The 21763-nt window shown below is 33.1% G+C and overlaps 3 protein-coding genes across 3 annotated transcripts; 1 reads left to right on the top strand and 2 right to left on the bottom strand.

Annotated features, from left to right (window-relative positions):
• Positions 1–1117: 1117 nt before the first annotated feature.
• LOC114174965 (PI-PLC X domain-containing protein At5g67130-like) lies at positions 1118–3537 on the bottom strand. The gene is made up of 9 exons (XM_028059701.1): positions 3473–3537; positions 3225–3347; positions 2885–3022; positions 2677–2775; positions 2289–2592; positions 1988–2211; positions 1819–1905; positions 1434–1586; positions 1118–1359 (listed from the first exon to the last, which is right to left on the bottom strand). The coding sequence occupies exons 1-9, from the start codon at positions 3521–3523 to the stop codon at positions 1324–1326; spliced, it is 1215 nt and encodes a 404-aa protein (XP_027915502.1). The 5' UTR covers positions 3524–3537; the 3' UTR covers positions 1118–1323.
• Positions 3538–5016: 1479 nt separating this feature from the next.
• On the top strand, positions 5017–6494 carry LOC114179097. The gene is made up of 3 exons (XM_028065315.1): positions 5017–5633; positions 5779–5964; positions 6033–6494. The coding sequence occupies exons 1-3, from the start codon at positions 5136–5138 to the stop codon at positions 6315–6317; spliced, it is 969 nt and encodes a 322-aa protein (XP_027921116.1). The 5' UTR covers positions 5017–5135; the 3' UTR covers positions 6318–6494.
• Positions 6495–15925: 9431 nt separating this feature from the next.
• On the bottom strand, positions 15926–17546 carry LOC114179852 (mitogen-activated protein kinase kinase kinase 17-like). Its single transcript, XM_028066333.1, has one exon. It carries the CDS (start codon positions 17163–17165, stop codon positions 16131–16133), a length of 1035 nt encoding a protein of 344 aa, XP_027922134.1. The 5' UTR covers positions 17166–17546; the 3' UTR covers positions 15926–16130.
• Positions 17547–21763: the final 4217 nt, after the last annotated feature.

Raw genomic sequence — 21763 nt, 5'->3', positions numbered from 1 at the left:
AATAATACATTTAACAACCTTATTTATCGTATATAAAAAATCTCTCTACCATTTCTTCGTGTGTAAATTAAATAAAAATAGAAAGAATATATTTAGTTTCTTTTTTAAAATTACACACTTTCTAAACTCTAAATAATTGATTTGATTTGTGTGTGATACACATGACGCTATTGTGGTTCGTGAACTACAATTCTATAAACTAGTTCCTATTTAAATGTTACGAATGAGTTATTCTCTCTCATCTCCCTATTTTCAAATTTAAAATAATCAACAATAGAAAAATCAAAGAATAAGTGTTTTAACTTAAGATAAAAAAAAAATACACACTTAATTTTATAAGAAAAGACGAGATTAATATGATGGTTTTTGAAATTGTTTTCAAGCATTACATCTTACCCTATCAATTCCTTCTTTACGTGGTCCGATCTTTATAAATTGTTTAATTAAAGTGAAAGGATTTATCTTATTATCGAGTTTAACCTCATGAGTACATTTTCTTCACAAACGTGTAGGTCAAAATATGTTGGTGGTAGAAGAACCTGACCTAATCTATTAAAATAAGGATTAAATATGTTTTTGTTCCCTCAAGTTTTAGTAAATTTTGGAATTAGTCCCTCATCAAAACTTTATACAAATTTAGTCCCTCATCTTTCAAAATACGTGAATTTAGTCCTTTTAACCAAATTTTTTTAAGTTTATTTGACGTTTCAAACGCATTTCATGATAGTATTTAAGTTAACATTGAAACAAAAATGTGTTGAACAGTGTAAATAATTTAAATACTATCATGAAATGCGCTTGAAACGTCAAAAAAACTTAACAAAATTTGGTTAAAAAGACTAAATTCACGCATTTTGAAAGATGAATGACTAAATTGATCAAAAGTTTTGATGAGGGACTAATTCCAATTTTCGCTGAAACTTGAGGGACCAAAAACGTATTTAACCCTTAAAATAATGGTTACATAGGTTGAATTGACAAATCTATTTACTTGTTTTACAATACTAATATGATCAAAACACATGAACGAGTTTGACAGTTGTTTAAATTATAAAATCAAGCAAGAAATTGAAGAACCAGTGAACAATGCACTGAAGATATCTTACTTAATATTTACCTTGTAATAGGAAATGGTGCATAAGCTAAAGAGTTTTACACAAAATGATGGAGAACTATGTCCATGTAGTAGCTAGTTAGAAACCAGACATATATGTCATGAAACCTGACAACCGAAAATAGTACCCTTTGATAAAAAAATAAAAAAAATCCTCAAACGTTTCCATGGACTATAATCTTCCTCTAATGTATTTTGAAGATGCCTTTTCAATCTTTGTTATTATACAAACTTAGCAACCAGTTCTGAAAAATTAAGCAGTGTTATGTTAGTATGGTTTGATACAGTTTTAGCCAAATCAAGAAAGTGGTCATGTTACCCATAAAAATTTCAGCAACTTGAGAGGGGTGTCCACATGAAGTTCTTCCTCCGTCGGTGGCTCTGCTTTTTTTTCAACGGCGACTGGGGGAGCAGCCGCCGGTGGCGGTGGAGAAAGTACAGGCACATCACATTTTCCATATTCGGCATTTTCCTGCATATATTTATAACTTTTCCTTAAAACAATACATTCAATTTCTGGCTTATTATATTTTATCAATATTTCTAAATTTTAGAATATGTTATACTTTTCGATTTTAAAACCACTGCAACAAATATTTGTCATCATAGAAAATTATTTTGGTGTGAATATATCAACAAAGTTATAAGTTTGATTTTATTTCATTTTATTGGATGTGAGATAGAAAGAGAAGTTGGTAATGAACCTTGCAATAGGCAATGTTGTCACATCCGCATGTTAAGTGGCCATTGGCTATGTCAACAGCTTCAGGGGCTCCTCCTCCATCACTCCTCTTTTAACACATATATTATCAATGCAAGTATTTCCAGAAGACAATCAAATTAATTAAATGCAATATTAAAATAATTTAATACCATATAAAAGTCAATGGCAATGAAATTGGGCCACCGATTATCAGCAGCAGCATGACAAGTTTTCAGCATGTTAACTAACGGAGCCGAATTGTGAGCACAAGTCGAAGATGAATTAGCATTACTCAGAAAATAGTTCATCAAAACCAATGACCTTGATTTGGTGTTCATGGCTGGAGATTCTCCACGGTGTGGACAAGAACCATTAACCATTCCGCCATCTCCATCTGAAAATTAATCAAATTCCATATAAACAATCGTACGATTGGGGTTCAATATCCTCACTAAAAATTATGAAACTGACATTGGTTTTCTACAACGTATGTCCACTGATAAGCAATGCCTTCAGAAGATTCTTTAGATGATTTAGAGGTAAAAAGAAGTAAGCGTTGATTCTTCTGAACCATGTCATCGACGGTTGGCCATTCTTCACCGTCTTTGGGCATTCTGGAGAGTGGAAACAAGTAGTTGTTCAACCCAGCATCGTTAAAGACCTTTGAAATCCCCTGGGGAGATGACACGTAGTCTTCAATGAAGATGGTCACAATTTCCGACGGATTTGCTTCAAGAAATGCTTTAACGTCTTTAAGCACCTTTATAGCAGGTTTCTGGCATGCATGCATGCATGCAGAGAAGTTAGAAGAGATTCTACGTTTGACAACAAATTGTGCATAGGAAAGTTATGCTCTTACAAAGGACGTGGCTTCGTAACATTTGCCTCCGAAGGAGTGACACAACCATATGTCATCGTTAAATTCGTACATGTCTAACATAAGCCCACGAACTCCATTCTGTGCAGTGGAAATGAGAAGAAAAAGGAAATTACTTCCAAACATATATGTATTATTTTGAAGTAGTGTAAGTAAAGAATATAGTAAAAGAGAAGCAATAATGTTTCACAGCGAGTTGTTGGGCAACTGAGTCTTCCTGTGTTGTGGTGGTTATAATGATTGATCCTGAGTCCGATTTAACGCCAGATTGAGCAAATGAGTTATGAGTTGTGAGCCATGAATATCTGTTGAACGCCAAACCTTTCACCTAATAACTCCACAACAACATATTTACCACTCAATAATCCTTTCAATTACCATTAACAACACACACAATGCAAAGATACAATCATCTCTTAATTAAAAATGCAGTTTTTAATTCAAATTCACATGATAAATATTTATTAAAAAGGCAATTTGACCGAAAAAATTATATTAAAATTGAAAGAAATTATGAAAGTGGTTTGTACCTTGGAAGTAGGGATTATAGGTTGGGTCCTTACGCATCTAGAGCGGGTATTCCCATTTTCAGCGCATGTTCCACAATTAAGACCACCGTCACATTTCTTATCAGAGCCACAAGTTTCTCCCAGCTGTTATTCGCCAAGAAACTATTCAGAATCATCGTTAACGTTATTCAATAAGATTGCAAATGTAGGTGATATACTATATACTATATGCTTTAAATTAATTACTGCACAAATAATTAGGTATAGACCTTGAGGCAGGAGAAGCCATTAACGAGGGAAAGTGCCAAAAGAACTACCATTGTCACTTGCCTTTGATTCTGCATTAATGAAATTAGAAATTAAGAGATTCATTATTAAATGTAATTGAAAATGAGATGAAATATAAAAAATGCCTTCATGTTGACGGAGGTTTTCCACATTTTTGTTTGCGCTTGAGGGTTGAGAGACGATGAACATTGAGGATGTTATATCCCCGGTCTCTCTGCAATTCCCTCCTTCAACGATCCTTTTCAAAAAAAAAATTCAGACCTTTTATGGTTTCATTTCATCAATTTATATATTCTGGACTCAGCACAAATGGATTCGTTGGGGGGAGAAAATGTAGGGAATTCGAGATATTGGATTTTAACTTTTAGTTTAGACAATTAAGCTTTCAAACAAAAAAATATATAGTTATATATATTCTTATATTTTGGTCGTTAAAACAAAAAATTATATTTTTTTATTTATTTATATAAATATAGTTTAAATTTGCAGGTTGTAATAATCACATTGTGCCGTGAATGGTGCATCAAATAGTAAATCAATAAAAAAACAATAAACTTTGAACCAATACAATAAAAAAGGACAAAAATACAAATATCTGTCAAAATATTGCTCTTTTCCTCGATGCATCAAAATCCAAGAACAAAATATTGCTCTTGTTTTAACTGTTGCGACACATTATGATAAATTTGATGAGTGGTGAGTATGTGTCGAAGTAATCAACATTTTCAAATTGTATGTAACTTTTGATGACGAGACGTGTCTTGTATGTTCAATATCACTATTAGCAGTATATTTTATATTATAAATAAACCTATTTACCTTCTATGAATTGAAAACCTTTAATATTATATTTTATATTGTTTAATGTTATGTATTGTTGTTGTCTTTAAGAGCGTTGATCATAGTTTTGAGTCATTCATCATTCACATGAAATTTATTTGAAACTAAAAAATAATTTTATATTAGGGGGATTAAGAAAATAATTTTAATTAAATTTAATAAATTAGAAAAAAATAGAAACTAAAATAAATTTTGACGTTAATTTATGTAAATAAAAAAAATAACAAAAAAAATTAATATCGACATCGTTAGTTTAGTTATCTTTTACATTTTAAAGACTAAAAGAACTTCTTCTTTTTATTTCAGAGGAGTATAAGAAAAATTGACCAAAATTTTAAAAAATTAGACTCGTATTCAACCCATTCATAAATTATCTAAGTTTAGAACACTTTTGGTTCGAAAATAACAATAATTGGCTTGTTATTATTATCTTAAATTAATATTTGATGAGGAAATTAAATTAATTAAATGCGCGTGCATGACGGTATCAATTAAATGTGAGAATGCATGGTGTAGCATCTGATAGATATAACTAAACTAAGTCCAGTTTCGTCTACCATTAATTTCGTGCCACCGGGAAAAGCTTCGTAAACAGTAAAAAAAGGAGAAAAAAAAAAAAAAAGCAATGGCCCCATCTGCCCCACCAAGTACGCTATCAAGATTCTGCTTACACCCTTTGCGCCAACATCACACCAACCTCACTCAAACTCTTCTTCACTACTCCACACTCTCTTTCTCTTTCTCTTTCTCTTCTTCACATCACATTCAACACACACACAGACGAGAGAGAGAGAAAAAAAAAACATGAAAGCCAACGACAACATGGCAGTACTGACCAAGACAGACTCCGAGGTTAGCAGCCTCTCCCAGTCCTCACCGCCCCGCTCTCCCCGCCGGCCCGTCTACTACGTCCAAAGCCCGTCCCGCGACTCCTCTCACGACGGCGAGAAGACCACCAACTCCTTCCACTCCAGCCCCCTCCAAAGCCCATTGGGCTCTCCGCCCCACTCCCACTCTAACTCCTCGCTGGGCCGCCACTCCCGTGAGTCCGCCTCCACCCGCTTCTCCGGCTCCCGCAAGAGCAGCTCCACCAACCGCAAGGGCCCATGGAGGCCCTGGAAGGACCACTTCCACGCCATCGAAGAAGAGGGTCTCCTCGACGCCCACGACAATGCCCACCATGGCTTCCCTCGTCGCTGCTATTTCCTCGCATTCATCTTCGCCTTCCTTCTTCTCTTCTCCTCTTTCTCTCTCATTCTCTGGGCCGCAAGTCGCCCCCAAAAACCTGCCATTTCACTCAAGGTTCATTCTTCTAAACACACACTTTCAGTTATTATATATATATATATATATATATATATATATATATATATATATATATATATATATATATATAATACATTTCACTTATTAACTCTCGCAAACCAATTCATGTGAAATCTTTCAGAGTATAACCTTCGATCAGTTCCTGATTCAAGCGGGTGCCGATGTGTCAGGAGTTGCCACCAGCTTGGTCTCCATGAATTCATCTGTGAAGTTGACGTTTCGCAACACAGCTACATTTTTCGGGGTCCATGTCACCTCCACTCCCCTGGATCTAAATTTTTATCAACTCACTCTTGCCACTGGAACTGTAAGTTCATAATTACTTTTTTTAACATAATCATTACACTTTGTGAATTTAATCGATTAACTTTGCAGATGCCAAAGTTCTATCAATCTAGGAAGAGCCAAAGATCTGTTAGAGTGATGGTGAAAGGGAGTCACATCCCACTGTACGGAGGGGGAGCGAACCTGAACACTGTGAACGGGGCACCGCTTGAACCGGTGCCGTTGACGTTGAGCGTGATGGTGCGGTCCAGGGCTTTCGTTTTGGGGAAATTGGTGAAACCCAAGTTCCACGAGAAGATTGAGTGCTCTCTGGTTTTGGATCCGAAGAAGATGGGCATGGCCATTTCGCTGGTCAAGAAGTGCACTTACCAGTAAGTCAACACCGTGATTAATTACTTAATAAATCAAACGTTAATATTTGTTTTCAAGGGTGTGGTTGGATGCAGTCGGTGCTTCAGTTTTCAACATCTTTAGTTGTGTATTTTCAATGCTGAAGATAAATTATTTCTATTTTTATTTTTATTTTTATTTTAGCTATCTCAGTTTCCCTTTTTTCTATTTTCCCCATATCTAATTATGTAACAGCAATACGTAGTTGCGGTAGCTGGAACAAGTAGCAAAATATTGAATTCATGAACTGATACTTTGGGCTACTTAAACCCCGAAAATGTAGTAGTTTAAGATTGGTGGGGTAAATATATGAATTAGTTTCTATATAAAATAATGTGGTTTATGATTTAAAGAATGATGGAAATACGCTTCGCACGTTACATAGTTCACATGTAAACTTTGTGGAAGCGGGAAAAATACCTGTAAGATTTCCCTTGATTTGTTAAAGAAGAAAGAGACAAAAGCTTAGATAGCACTATACATTATTATAATTTTTTTAAAGTGATTACGCTACAGTATAAAAGGCGTTTAGAATAATGTTTTTAATATTTGGCCGGTTATTGAAGTCACAAAATAGTATACCACGCTCCATTCATTTAACTAACCATTAAGAGAATTTATTTTTTCACTTTAGAATTCTAAATTCAGGTAATTGGAATTCTGAATTTTGTTTTTGCATGAGAATGTCAATTGGTCAAAATTCATAACTAAAATCCAAATTCTTATACAATTTGTACTTATTTTTTTATGAAAAACATTTTGAAAAAAAAAATATTGTTACTATATAAATTGAAATCGAACTCTTTTCTTTCATTTAATACTTTTACTCAAGACTTTTTTTTTACATTATAAGATTTATTTTTTGTTTTTTTATTTGATGAGTGATATAATGTCCATTATGACCCACTCCTATTGAAGATAAGATTGACTATTCATTCAAGAAATAGCACATCATCTCATAAAATTATATGATTCCCTCCATCTAAATATAAAAGGTTTTCATGAAGAAGATTTATCTAAATATATTCTATTTGATATGGATAGGAAAAAAATCGAACGATTTTCTTAAAAAAATAGACAAATCAAACCAAGCAAAGATGATATGGATCCCTCCCCTTACAGTTTTTCGCCAAATCTTACCATTTCTAAAGTAAATGAAGTTCTATCTAATTTTTCATTTTAATTCAAGAGTTATGATATGCGGATGCTCAAATAAAAAAGAAAAATGCAAGTGACTAACAAATTACAATCAACATAAATTGTGCATAAAATCTTTAACCATGTATAAATTTTAATGATATTTTATTTGTATGGGCCTAAGATGACCACCCAATTCATTGTAATGTAAATCTTTTTATATGATTTTGTAATTAAACACAATGTTGATTATGTCACTAATCCAATATGATGTTCGAGTTGGCAAATATTATATTCGGACCGTCACTGAGTCCCAAAAATTTGAAGATTTTCGTTATGTTGGTAGTTTATAAAAGAAATTTTGTATATCCTATGTTCAGGTGATCATGACATGTTGATAGTTTATAAAAGAAAATTTGTATATCTTTTTTCAGGTGATCTTGATATTTGATTATCACTACCCAATGGAATAAAAGATATTAAGGTCCTCTAAATTTTTGAAATATAGAGTTCAACATAGTTTGATTCTTGAAAAACACATTGAATTGTATTCAATATTTATTAATATTCTATCACAAATAAAATTGGGGTTTAGGGAATGAAATCATAAAATAAAAATTTGTGAAACAAATTTAGAAATCAAAACCAAATTAAGATAATTAATACAGATCAATCACACTTTCAAAGAACTAAACAATCTGAAATCATAATTTTTTTTTAAAGATTCAAATATAAGTTTTAACAATTAACTTATTCAATTAATTAATCAAGTCGGTTTATACAAATTAAATCACAATATCCTTTAATAGAATTCATATTTGGTTATCAAATCAAGATTTTATGTAACGTCCCAATTTAGTAGAATAATTCTAATTTATAGAACGTCTCATGTTTATAGTATAAAATAGAGCACCGCCATAAAGTATATTAGAATTAATCTTTTTACAGTTATCCCAAATAATACTGGAATGGAAGCCCAAAGACACAACACAATGTCATGAAAAGAATCTAGACACATATTAGATTAAATTGGAAATTTGCTCAAAGAGCAAGAAACTATAAGATTACAGTACATAAGGGGAAATGCTCAACAATGAACAATAAAGGATCTAGGAAGCCTAACTACATCGCAGTCTCCCCGCCAACATCACGATCACCAAGAGTCTCCACATTTGCTCCCACCAAGGATTTGGTGATCATCACAAAAGGAAAAAGCCAAAGAAGAGAACAGACACAAAGAGAAAGGGTAAGCTAGAGTAAAATATTTAACATGTTATTGAGCAAGTAGATTATAAAACAGGTTACAGGCAAGCAAAGCAGTAAGCACCCAAAACATGTGAAAGCAAACAATTAAAGGACTCTCTAACTCAATATCCGGATCATACTCTTGATATAGAATTCTAATGGAAGTATGCACTTGTGCTGGTTTCTAAACTTTGCAGAGTCCAGACGCAAGGGGTTATCACCCAACGACACACAAGGTTAATCCTCCAATGTCTTGGGCCCAATATGCTCCAAGACTAGGACCTCCTGCCACTCTCACCACATAAATCATTATGCTCTATGTGAGCATGAACAATTATTAGAGTTCAGGATACATTCCTTTATCTAGACATCTCCTATATCAAGGTATATACTAACCACCATCACCAAGAGTTTCCCTTGAAACTCCCTTGAAACTCTTATACCAACAATTTCCACATGCCATCCCAATCATTCAAGTGTCATACCAATCCACCACCAACCAAACAAGTCATGTGTTCCATTTCATACTCAACATAACAAGATTTCGTTTAATCTCATACTTTATAAATGTATACCATGACATACATATATAACAAAATAGTATTTATCCCAAATAAGTGAGTGTTAACATTTAAGTACCTGCAATTCTATACAATCAAGCACAACACACTATCATAATTCTTACACCAAAATTCCTAAGAAAATTTATTATCACAAAACCAAAATCACTATAGTAATGCGTGACACATTTCTCAAGCTACAGACATCTAATCGACGATCCAACCGATTAAACCACAAAATAACATGTTATGAACCAAATATCCAAATTTGAGCTCAATCCAACGGTTAATGAGTCGGGAAAGTCAATTTTACTAAAACTGCACATATTAGAAAAAGACAAAGTCGCCCAGCGACCCAGGGCACTCGCCCAACGACCAGAATACGAAAAATAACGTCAAATATCACAGTTTCATGAATATTTGAACCCTAACTTGGAAACACACCAAAAATTAACATTTTTTCCTATCTTGTCTCATATTCCACAAAACACTAATTACATAAAATAGAAATAACGTGAAACCCTAGCTTCCCTTACCTGGATAATGCTCGAAAACGATAGCAAACACTTAACAGAGAAACACCAAAGCTCCAGAAATCAAACAGCGAGCTGAAACGTGGATACAAAAACAAATACAGGGCATGATACAGGGCATGAGGATGAACCCTAACCCAAACCAACGTACCCCAAATGGTAAAAAGGGGAAGAAACGAAAAAGGAGTTTAAATACTCAACTTATTTGGAAGTAAAATGAACTTGGCTAGCTCGTAGAGGAACGTGAGTGAAACCCTAGCAGAGCTCCTGTTCCAAAAAGTAAAGGAAAGGACAGAACTGTTTTTAGAGATGAGACATAAAATGAGGATTAGGGGACTGGAAAGGAGTATTGGAGGTCCTCAAATGGGCTGGCCTTAGGTCCACAAAAAGGACAGACCCAAAACGCTTTAGAACTGAAAAAAATGGGACTTACATTTCATCCATTCATCTATTCTCAATTTGAATTCTAGTTTTAGAAACACAAATTGATATAAAAAAAAACTTAAAGAAAAAAAAAACTTGAAATGAAGAACGTTGGTACAAAACTCAATTTGTGTTAATTGATCTTTATTTTATGAATTGATCCTCAAATAATTAGTTTTCCATTATTCAAAGTAGAAATCATAGCAGAAGGATAATAGAAAAACATGAAAAGAAAAATATGAAAATAGAAAGAAAAGAGAGAAAAAAGAGAAAAACTAAAACACAGAAATTTGATAAATGATGTCTTCTGCTCTATTTGAGCACATTTAAGAATTACATAAGCTCTGAAAAGTGAAGCTCTTATTGTGAGCCTAATTATATTCAGTAGTTATGACATGATATAAATCTATAACAAAATTAAGCTATAAAAATTAAGTTAATATAATTTAATTATTTTGAGTGATATGTAAGAAGAAAAAATAATGAAAAATATTAAATAAGAAAAGTAGTTTAGAACACTAGGTTTGATTTTATTATTTTCACTAAATTTAAGGCCTCAAACGCTAAACATAATTGATTCTATTTGTTATTTGTTCATAATTTTAAAATGGAAAGAACAAGTAGATTAATCTTCTCACTCAACTAGTCCTTTAATTCATTTTAAATATTAATTAATAACTTGCGCTCATTATAAGAAACGATCAAATATAAGACTTATTGTAGTTTTTTTTTTTAAGATAACATTATAAATATAAACTTAAAAAATATATTTATCTTCAAAGATGGGATAATGCTACTCTTGGTATAGTGTTACTGTAAGACCCTAGAAAATGGCGTTTTAAAAGTGATAGTGATTTAAAAATAGTGAGACTCGACTACTTTAATATTAAAAGATTTTAGTATAAATAGAATTGTTATAAACGAGTTTCATTATTTTAAAACACACCATCTCTCTAGAAACCACTTTTCTAGAGTTCTCTGATTTTTCTCTAGAGGTTCTGTCTCTCTGGTCGTCTGATTGAAGAACCGAGACCGTAGGATTGATCCTCTCGGCGAGCTCTTCAAATTGGACCGATCAGTTTCTCCGTTCGGGTAAGTTGAGTTTCCGCTCTCTTTTCTAGTCTTTTCTGTTTTCTGTTACATGCAAGCCCTCTTCCGCTTGCATGCGACGTTTTAATCATCAGTATGAGTCTCTGTTGATCAGTGATCATAACGGTATGTCCTGATCGTTCTTGTGATGTTTCTATGTGTAGATAGAGCATCCTGTGGAGTTAGAGGTGTTGACGTTTTTAAGGCGTTGACATTTATAAAGTTGTCTAAACAGGATAACAGGTAAGGGAAGCTAACTGTTTTACTTGAATTTCATCTAGAAATCATTCTGATGACTTTGAATTGCATGATTGATTGTTGTATGAGTGCTTGAATTGTGTAATTAAGTGTATGCTTGGATTGTGCTAGATTTCTTTACTGTTGCATGTGAGAACAGATTGGGAATCTGGTATTTTCGCCTAAGCGAGCAGCTCTCGCCTGAGCGAAAACACCAGAAACTCATCCCCTGTTTCTGCGCGAGATCTCGCCTAGGCGAGCCAGTCTCGCTTGAGCGAGAGTCACTCTCGTCTAAGCGAGACAGCTTAGCCTGAGCGAGAATTCGCCCAGAGTTTGGGTTGTTCTCTGTTTCGAGCCTCGCTTAAGCGAGAATGACTCGCCTAAGCGAGAGAGCCCTTTTCGCCTGGGCGAGACCTTCTAGCTTGAGCGAGAACCTCTGCAACTGAGTGTTATTTCTCTGTTTCTAATGAATGAAGCTATGTTTAAATGTTAAAATGTGAACTTAGTTATGATATGCATGAATTGTTATGACTGGTAATATGTGGAGTGAAATTGCATGAAGTTGGAATATGAGAAGATGTAGTTGAATTAGGATTTCAAGGGAAATTCTAAGAGGAATGTTTTAGTGTATGTAAGGACATAAGGACTCCGTATGGGTTGGTATCCTGAAACTCCAATAATCATTCACGCTCAGATAGAGCATAATGGATTATGTCGTGAGGAGTAGCAGGAGGTCCTCGTCGTTGGACTTGATCCAGTCTAGACGTGGAGGGGACTTACCCTGGGAACGGTCGGGTGAATACTCCATGTGTCCAAACTCTGCAGAGTTTGGGAACCGTCACAGGTGCAAGCCACCCAGAGATCCAATGTCGCTTACATAATCCGGATATCGAGTCTAGAGTTACGTATATGTGTTGTGGTGGTCTATATGATTCTGGTGATAATGAGAAAAATTGCATGGTCTCTGTTTATAAATGAACTGCATGATTCCTTAATCAGATTAGCTTACCCTTGCTTGTTGTGTGTCTGTCTCGTGTTGTATGTTTTCCTTTTGCGATGATCACCTATTCGGTGGGAGCAGATGTGGTTACAGTGTCAAAGGCGCTTCTGGAGGATGAAGAGTCATCGTTTAAGTGTTGAGAAGGAGGTTTCCAGTGGGAGCTTTAGCAGTGGTCAGTTTAAGTATAGAGTTTATTAGTTTAGTTTAAGTGTATAAGCGATATATTTTTATAGTCATATCTTTTGTAAGACTGTATTAATATATTGTGTACACTGGATTATCTGTTTTGGAACTATGATGAAACTCTCTATTTTTATTAGCTTTAAGCTGCTGAAATTGGGATGTTACAGTTACAAATTCAAAAATTAATTAAAAGTGCATTAGGGTGTAAGAAAGGAAATAAAGTGTACTATATCGTACAAAGATAATTTGTGGGTCACAATAATGTGGCCCATCTTTCACATGGACATTGCTCCAAATCAGATCATTCTGAACCTTTTGTTTTCTTGTTTCTTTATTATGGCTAACATCTTTCTTCCAGCTCTACCCAGGGTGTATTTATTCACACACACCCCTTATTGAAGATTGAGTTTTTTTTTTTTTGTCTGTGGGTTTGGTTTTACAAATAACTTAGTTGCTAATATTATGATTCAATTGATAAGAAACCATATTTTTTCTTTTTTTTTTTAATTTTACTAGTAGAATTAAAAATAAAGAAATAAAAGAGTTACATTTTCCATCATGATTATAAACTATAATTCACTTTGGACAAAATGATTAAGCTTGGCCTGATTAGACAAGTTTTGTGTTTTCTTAAGCCAGATCATGACAAATAATAATAATCACAAAGCAAATGAATGAATAAATATTAACATCACTGATTGGAACATTTAGACTTACCAATAGCATAAGTATAGTTACTAATGATGATGTTTTATAAATATACGCATCATTAAATCGTAAAAGGTATTAATTTAGGGTTTATTAGAACGGATAATTAAATATACTTTCCAATATTTAATATATTAATTTGCGACAAACTATCCTCTTAAATAATTATTTAGAATATGAAATCACAAGAAATAAAGTTATGAAAAAATAAAATCGGTACAAGTAACTATATTATACCTCTTTTGTGTTTATTAATAATATTATATATCCCATACACTTCTCATTGTAGTTTAATATTGGACTGTTATTCGAGTAAAATATATTCTTGACTGAATTAAAAACTTGAAAAAAAAACATAATTAATTCATCTCTATCAGTTCTTGGGTGACTATGATTGAAATTACATGAAGAACATGCATGTGCTACACTTAGTATATTGTTACGAAATTGAGGAACACGAAAGAGAATAGTGATTAATGGTACAGAATTACATGGCCCATATTTCACATGGACCCTGTTCAAGAGCCTTCCAATTGGATCAATCTAAATACATTTTCTGATTATTGCTTTGTGGGCTACCATCTTTCTTTCAGCTCAAACTTATAGTAGCGCCCTTATTCATCTCCACACCTGCATGCTGTTTCTTCTTCATTTATTTTTCTTGCATGTGTGAATTGTAATTTCTGGATGCTGCTAAAACAAAGTTTTGAAGAATATAAACTGAATGAGTTTAATTTCTACTTATGCAAAAATCATAATTAGTATATTTTTAAAATAATTACTATAAAAGTCAGCAAAATTATCATACATAACCTATTTGTGATTAGATAACATGTAAAGACCATCCAAATCTCTGACTAATATTCTAAACACATGCTTAATCATTAAATTGAGTTTGGTTTACCAATGCATATTTGGCAAAATCAAGATTGAGTTTAGTTCCCAGATTATGATACTTGTAGAAGTTGAAAATATTTACTATAACATATTAAGTTAAAATACGATTTTTACAAAATGTAATACAAACACGCCCACCACACGCTTCACAAAAGAGCAGCCACAAATGCAGTGCTTCTCTTTCAATTTGGACGCAATAAAATCTCAAAAAGACAAAACGTGCAATGCATTTTAAATATTTGCCGCAACACATCGAACTTAGGTCCAAGTCCTAACTAACACAGTAGTGGTGGACAAGAAAATTTAAGCCAATTTAATAATAAATAATAATAATAATATTTTCATTCTAAAATTATACCCCTTCTTCGGCTCTTTTAAATGTTGGACTTTTAAGATTACAGTAATTAAAATTTTAACAACTATATCTTTATGTTTCTTTTTCATTTTTAAATTATTTAATTTATTCTTACAAAATCATAGAAAACAAATAAAAAAAAAGGGAAGGAGTAAATTTGGTTAATTCTTTACTTTTGTTCTAAAATTATAGTACTGTTTAAGTATCCAATGCTATGTAGTAAAGCACATTTTAGTGGCCACAAAAAATGGTGGCCATTGTTTATGATCCTCGAATACTTTGCTGTTGACCTTATTCTTTTATAAGCAAGGTTTAATTCTCCTTCTTGACTTCTGCTCTCTATTGTACCATTCTTGAAAGATTTTTCTAAATGACCAATATAAATGATGCATCCTACAAAACTCTGACAACACGCAGAGTGTTGTAATTTTCCCCTTTTCTTTTTCTGGTGTTGTATACGAAGGAACATGGGAGTTGTTATTTGACCTTTTACTTTTGGGTGGTATTGTTAAGATCTAATACAAGAAAATCTAGAATACTTTGATCTCACTCCTACGTCGCCCAAATGCTGTAACACTTTGTGTGAATTTGGTAATGGTCGATTCCTTTCTTTCCACCATACCTAATCTCTTAGGTGGAATGTATTCAATGGATTTAGAACAAATTTAGATGGTTTTGCACAACGGGATGATCGCTGTTTTTCCCAACACAACTTTGAATGTTAAACATTTCTGTTCATCGTCATAATAACATTGAGCACTATTAATTCCGTGTTTCTTCCAATTGCTGGAAGAGCTGTCTTCACGCTGGCACCATACGCTCTGTGAAGGCCCAGGTTCTCCCCTTACCTTTTCATTTCACACTAAACTTAAACCAACCAAGTCAAAGGAAACCACAATTAGAAAAAATAAAAATAAAAAAAATGCTCACCAACACCAAATCATTGAATTTTACTTGGCCATTCGCATCAAATTTGTCAAAGTGTTAAAAGCCAAAATTAAATAGAAGAAATTAGGGGTGTTTGACGCAGACCACACCGACCCAAAAGTTTTAAACTTCATTTACCCAATATTCTCTTTGACAACATGTAATCATGCCTTCAATAATCATGTCAACGCTTTTACAACCACGGGTTTGCGCCTCCCCCCATTCATAACATTACCTCCTAAAAGTTAAAACTTTAAACCCCTCATGAAACCAAATTCCCCAAATAGAAGGAAACAAAGAGATTAAACAAGTAATTTACTATAAAATCAGCCTCTGTACAACGCGCCACAACCGGCGCCAGTTAAAACTCTTCCATCAAGTCAGTTCACAAATCACAAATGTACGTATGTGTATCCTACCCAATTTACAAAAAATCAAATCAACCAATTCAGTATAATCAAAACCGAGATTGCGATCAACAATCTTCTAATTCCTATGCCAATTTCACCTAACACTACTCCAGTCATCTGATTCCGACCAATTCGCCGGCCGATCAACCGTTGATATCTGACGGAGCCGGTCCTCCGGCGAGCAGAAACCCTCCAAACGGGACTCGTCAAAATTCCACGGCGATTGAGATTCCGGCGAACTGGGAAGTGAAGAAGTCGCACTAGAAACCCAGTCGGGGAAATCGAAGTGACTTCTGGGCGATTCGTGGAGGCGCTTAAATGAAACAGTGTCATCAGAAACAAAAGGGTGTTTCAAAAGCATCTCTGCACTCCACCTCTTTCTAGGATCCTTAACAAAACACTTCTCGATAAAATCCTTCCCCTCTTTCGATAAATTCTCAGGTATCTCAGGAATCTCTTCTCCCACCCCAATTCGAAGCATCAACGACCACATACTCGACCCCTTCTCAACCTTCCACGCAGGCTTCCCGGTCACCATCTCCACAACGGCGCACCCCAGAGCCCATATATCCGCCGGCGACTCACACTCACCGTCGATCACTTGCTCCGGCGACATAAACAGCGGAGTCCCCCTGCATTCACTCTTCCTCTGTTTTCTCTCCCCTGCCTCCTTAGCCAGACCGAAATCCGCAATCTTGATTTCCCCGTCGTCGAATACGAGGATGTTTTGCAGCTTTATGTCGCAGTGGACAAACCCGTTTTGATGCACGTGATTCAAACCTTCCACGATGGACCTCGTGTAACGCCGAACCTCAGGCTCGGCAATCCGGCCACCGCAATTGTTTACCTTGTCTGCGAGACTCCCGGCAGCGGCGTATTCGAGGAACAAATTGTAGTACTCAACACCATTTTCGAAACTGTAGTCGTCTCCGAAGCAGCGAATGATCCTCGGACAAGAACCTAGGTGATCGAGCACGTGTTTCTCATTCTTGAGCCAAAACGAGGTGAGTGCCTGGGAGGACTTGACGGCGGTTAAAGACGGAAACTGAGAGGGATTGGTAGTCGGAATGACTAAACTAACGGTGGCGAAGCTTCCTCGACCGACGGCGTCTCCCCGAACCCAATCCATGTGTTGCAACTAACCTGTGAGGTGACTGTATAGGTGGTTTTGCTTTGTGGGAAAGAAAGAAAGAAAAGAGAGGTGAAGTAATGAGAATAGGAATAAGAAAGGAGTGCGAAGTGTTGGTTGGAAAGAATGAGCAAGGCTCTGTTTTATATATATATATATATATGGTGAAATATGGTTGATATTGAATGACCTAAGGCTTAAGGCGTCTGGTGAGATAAAGATATTTAAGAGAAAAAAAGTGGGAACGAAAATACTAAATATTCGTAGATGATTGAAGCACGTGATAGGCAAGGATATTTTCAGGCCAAGGGGTGTTTTCCAAAATTGGTGAACTAGCTCACCACACTTCTCAACGTGGTTGATGAGATGAACGTTTCCCAAAGATTTTATGACAGATATCACGCTGCTACGAAAGTGACCTCTAAATACGCCCCTCTAAATTCTACTAATAATATTATCATTATTTTTTTCTACACTAATTTTTTGATTTATCAGAGTATGGAACGTGTGATATGAGTAACTATGTCCTTTTACGCATCTTCTGCAGTCATATCAGAGTATCTAAGTGTATTGATAGTTTTTTTTTGTCCTAGTCATGCTTTTACACGCATGAGCTTCTAAATTATAGTTATTATATCGGCAGTGTGTTTTCCATTAATCATATGTTTGTTTTAGGAAGAAATTAATGGCCACCATCTTCAAAATATTCACTGCTTCCTACTCTCGATTTGTCGTCACTCAGTCTTATCCTTTGTATTACAAATTGCTAGGTAGTTGTTGCTCAAACTTAACAAATTCCTATCTCTCTATTTAAATATTCCTACCATTTGTTGGAATATTCTTCATCCAAGCTTTTTCGTCTCTTTTTTTAAAATAGGAAATTATGGACACTGAACATGTGACAACGATTTTTCATGTAAAGTAATATCTTCATGTGAGGAGTAAATTATTTTTTTGATATATGAGTAAATTAGATATTGTTTGTTGAAGTTTGAGAAGTTACGAAAATTTATACGCGACTATTACGCAACTTAACTATTGTTTTAAGATAACGTGGTAATTTTGTTTATGTGCGGATTCGCGCACATTATACAACATTAAATTAAGTATTTATAGTCCATGAAGCTTTACAACTCTTAACATAAATAAATATATTTCATTTGTTAAAATATTTTATTCCTGAGTACATTTTTCTCATTTAACACGCTTCATGATTTTTTTTTCAATAATTATGCAAAATTCAATATATAAATACAGTGGCGGAACTTAGACAAAAAATTTGGGAGTGCCAAATTATATTTTTTATTTTTTTAGTTAAGAAAAAACTCTTTATTCTCTCTTCATTTCTTCTACTTAAAACAAGCACACATAATAATAGAATTCAGAAAAATATGATTATCATTCATTATTATATCATGATACCAAACCATGAATACCATTTTAGATAAATCATTCGTACCTCATCAATCTGATTTGGTGACTATTGTGAAATTTGATGACACTTTTTCCGAATCGCGTTCTAATGAATTTTTTAATTCATTATATGTAACTCTAGAAACTTTAGAAATTTGTTTTTTATTGTCTTGAATTCTTGTTCTTCCTAAATCTCTCAAGTTTAGTTAACGTAGATGCAATTTTTTTACATGTTTATCACAAACTTTCCTCCTTCAAAAAAAGAATTAATTCTTTTACTATTTATCATAATTATTCTAATATAAATTTATCATCTCTCTTATATAAATTCAAAACTTTACAAAATTTACTATAGGTAGGAAAACACAAAATCCTTAAATTTCATAATTAAGAGTTATATTCTAACCTCCGTTTCTAATCTATCTTTTTGTAATTTTTTCTTCTCATACACTTTCATAATAACTTACATGATAAAAAAATTTTATAATAAAAACAAAACCCTAATTTTTTTATAAATAATATTTCCATTACATTTTTTATTTTATTTTTTATTATTATTTTCTATAATATAAATTTAATATAAATAATATATAATTATAATTTAAAAAATATATAAATATATATTAAAAAAATTCCAAAAAATTTTGGGGAGCCATAGCTCCCCTGTCCCTTTAAAGTTCCGCCGGTGTATAAATATATGGTATGAAAAAACAGTGTGATTGTTCTGCTGTAAATTATGGAGCAACACATCAAAGGAAACTTTTTATTTGATAATGTATCAAAACATACTTTTGTATTTCTATTAAAATCAAATCAGTGAAGCATATTTGATTACTTGTGTTCAGATTAAATCAATCTAAATTAGACAGCTCAATTGGGAAAGATGATAAAAATGTGCTGTAAACACTGTTACAAAAGAAGCACGTTTGGGATCTAAATAAAAGGTTCATGTTTGACGTTGGAAATTAAAATATAGAGACTGGATTTGTGCAATTACCAGCCGACACTCTCAAAAGATGCATCTATATATGAGTGGCTGGAAGTTGATTCGTTCAAACGTGTATTCAAGAATTAGAATTAAAGCACTAAAGTTACACGTGAAGATTGGATTTTGCACAATATATCAATATTTTATTTTTAATTTTGATTTAGTGTGTGATCTCACCAAATAAGATTATCTCCTAAAGTATAATATAAGTCTGAAATTATTTTATTAGCTATAATTGAATTTAATATATGTGTGTGTAATGTATGTGAGTTTGTTTTAAAAATTTAAGTGGACTGTGATAGTTTTGTTTAACTTGTTTCTTTGTCCTTTGCTCATTTAAACAAACCACACACTAGGATAACAAGAGTGTGTATGGTTCTAACAAGTCCAGGTTGGATCTGTCAAACATTTAACTCTCTTGAATAAAAAAAAACAATATAAGTTTTTGTTTATTTATTTAAAATATGTAAGTGGAACCTAGTTCATTCTCACGGAAATCAAGATTCATGTTTTTTAATTAACCTAGTCCTAATAGACTTTTATTAACTAACACTACTTTCTTTTTCTTCAATTACGAAAAATGATTTATAATTCCTTTATAATAAGGTTAAAAGTCATGAAATTGTATAGAGAAACATCTTTAAACACATAAAAAGTAAATTACTATAAAATTTATACCGATAAATTTCTTTACGTATATAAATTATATTTCATATTTACTTATGTATTAGAAAGTTGATTTTAATTATTAATATTAGTTAAACAAAATAAATTTAAAGACATTGACAATTAAAAGATCAAGATAGATGAATGATATTTATTTGAGATGGATGAATTACTAGTTATAAGAGCAGAGTAGGTGAAAGGAGAAGAAATTAATGTTGAAATTGATTGAAAAAAAAAAAAAAAGTTAGCATGAATGCAGCATAGTATAGTGGTGGTACCTATAATAATGCCCTACGTGGTTGCCCTTATTGTCAATTTTTGAAAAAACGAAAGCTAAGATGACATGGAAACGTGTTTAGTGTGAAACCAACGACGACGACGTTTGACTGGAAGTGAATGCCTTCCCTTTGCCGCATGGGTTTTTAGTGGTACCCTAATAAATAACGAATACTACATACAAATACTATTACTTGCAAAATAATCAAATCCCAATACCACACCGACAACTTCCCCTAAATTTTGAGGAATTTCATGTACTCAACAAACCAAAGTAACAAAACTATCAAAGTCTAACAGGGTAAGGAATCCACAGCAACCAACTAAATGATTAAGTAATGTAATGTGCATCCCTTTCTCTTTGTTACTTCTCCTCATCCTTCTCATAAACTTATTCGATGCACATATTCAAACAAGAATTTGAAATCACAAAAGCTTCAAACAATTTTAGAAATTGAAAGTTTGAATTAAAATTTTGATTGAAAAAATATAATTTAACATTATACGTACTTCAGAAAAATTTAGATAGAAAAGTTTGGGAGAGTTTTCACCCTTTAAACATTTGTACACAAAATTGTTATGTTTTACCTTAATTGTTTATGGTTTTTTTCTAATTTTTGGGCTTTTCTAAGGAAAAATACGAAAAATATCACCTTCAACAAAAAAAATATTAACATAATAAGTTTGTAGATTTTTTTATATATTATTTATCTTGTTCATTTATATTTAATGTAAAACTCAAATCCACATTTGAAATTCTAAAAATCACTCATTCAAATACAAATTCCTTTAACATGAACACAATTCTCCTCAAGCAACAATAAGACTCGTTTATACAATCGTTCTTATCATAAAAGGACACACTTACATAAAACCATTGTTACAAAAAATTTTCATACAAGAATTCTTCAAATTCAAGCCTTTTCACCTACACATGTGTTCGATCAACATTCATCACAATATTTTGTTGGATTCTTGTGAGAGAAAACAACAAGAAGATTTAACATCAATGAGTCATGAACACACATATAATAGACTATGAGTGCACGTTCAACAAATACCTTAAGGTTATGTTTTTCTGGATTTTCTTTTTATATATTGTTCAGCTTACATATTTTTATGGAATGTGAACCTTGAACTCACACTTGAGATTCTCACAATAAACGACTAAAAGATTAGATTAGAAGAAAAAAAAATATTAGGAAAGTAATGTAATACAACAAATAAGTAATGAAGAACCAAGTGTTTTTCTTAT

The sequence above is a fragment of the Vigna unguiculata genome, chromosome 3 (genome assembly GCF_004118075.2).
Source record: "Vigna unguiculata cultivar IT97K-499-35 chromosome 3, ASM411807v1, whole genome shotgun sequence".
In the NCBI taxonomy this organism is placed as follows: domain Eukaryota; kingdom Viridiplantae; phylum Streptophyta; class Magnoliopsida; order Fabales; family Fabaceae; genus Vigna; species Vigna unguiculata.
Note: the sequence above shows the minus strand (reverse complement) of the source record. Positions and strands in the feature narration are given on the sequence as shown.

What these genes read in the sequence shown, in the direction of transcription:
- LOC114174965 (XM_028059701.1), bottom strand. Translation starts at nt 3,523, where the DNA reads ATGGTAGTTCTTTTGGCACTTTCCCTCGTTAATGGCTTCTCCTGCCTC. An exon ending in ATGGCTTCTCCTGCCTCAAG is followed by an intron (nt 3,348 to 3,472) that starts GTCTATACCTAA and finishes GGCGAATAACAG; the next exon opens with CTGGGAGAAACTTGTGGCTC. An exon ending in ATACGTTGTAGAAAACCAAT is followed by an intron (nt 2,212 to 2,288) that starts GTCAGTTTCATA and finishes ATTAATTTTCAG; the next exon opens with ATGGAGATGGCGGAATGGTT.
- LOC114179097 (XM_028065315.1), top strand. Translation starts at nt 5,136, where the DNA reads ATGAAAGCCAACGACAACATGGCAGTACTGACCAAGACAGACTCCGAG. An exon ending in AACCTGCCATTTCACTCAAG is followed by an intron (nt 5,634 to 5,778) that starts GTTCATTCTTCT and finishes GAAATCTTTCAG; the next exon opens with AGTATAACCTTCGATCAGTT. An exon ending in TCACTCTTGCCACTGGAACT is followed by an intron (nt 5,965 to 6,032) that starts GTAAGTTCATAA and finishes TTAACTTTGCAG; the next exon opens with ATGCCAAAGTTCTATCAATC.
- LOC114179852 (XM_028066333.1), bottom strand. Translation starts at nt 17,165, where the DNA reads ATGGATTGGGTTCGGGGAGACGCCGTCGGTCGAGGAAGCTTCGCCACC.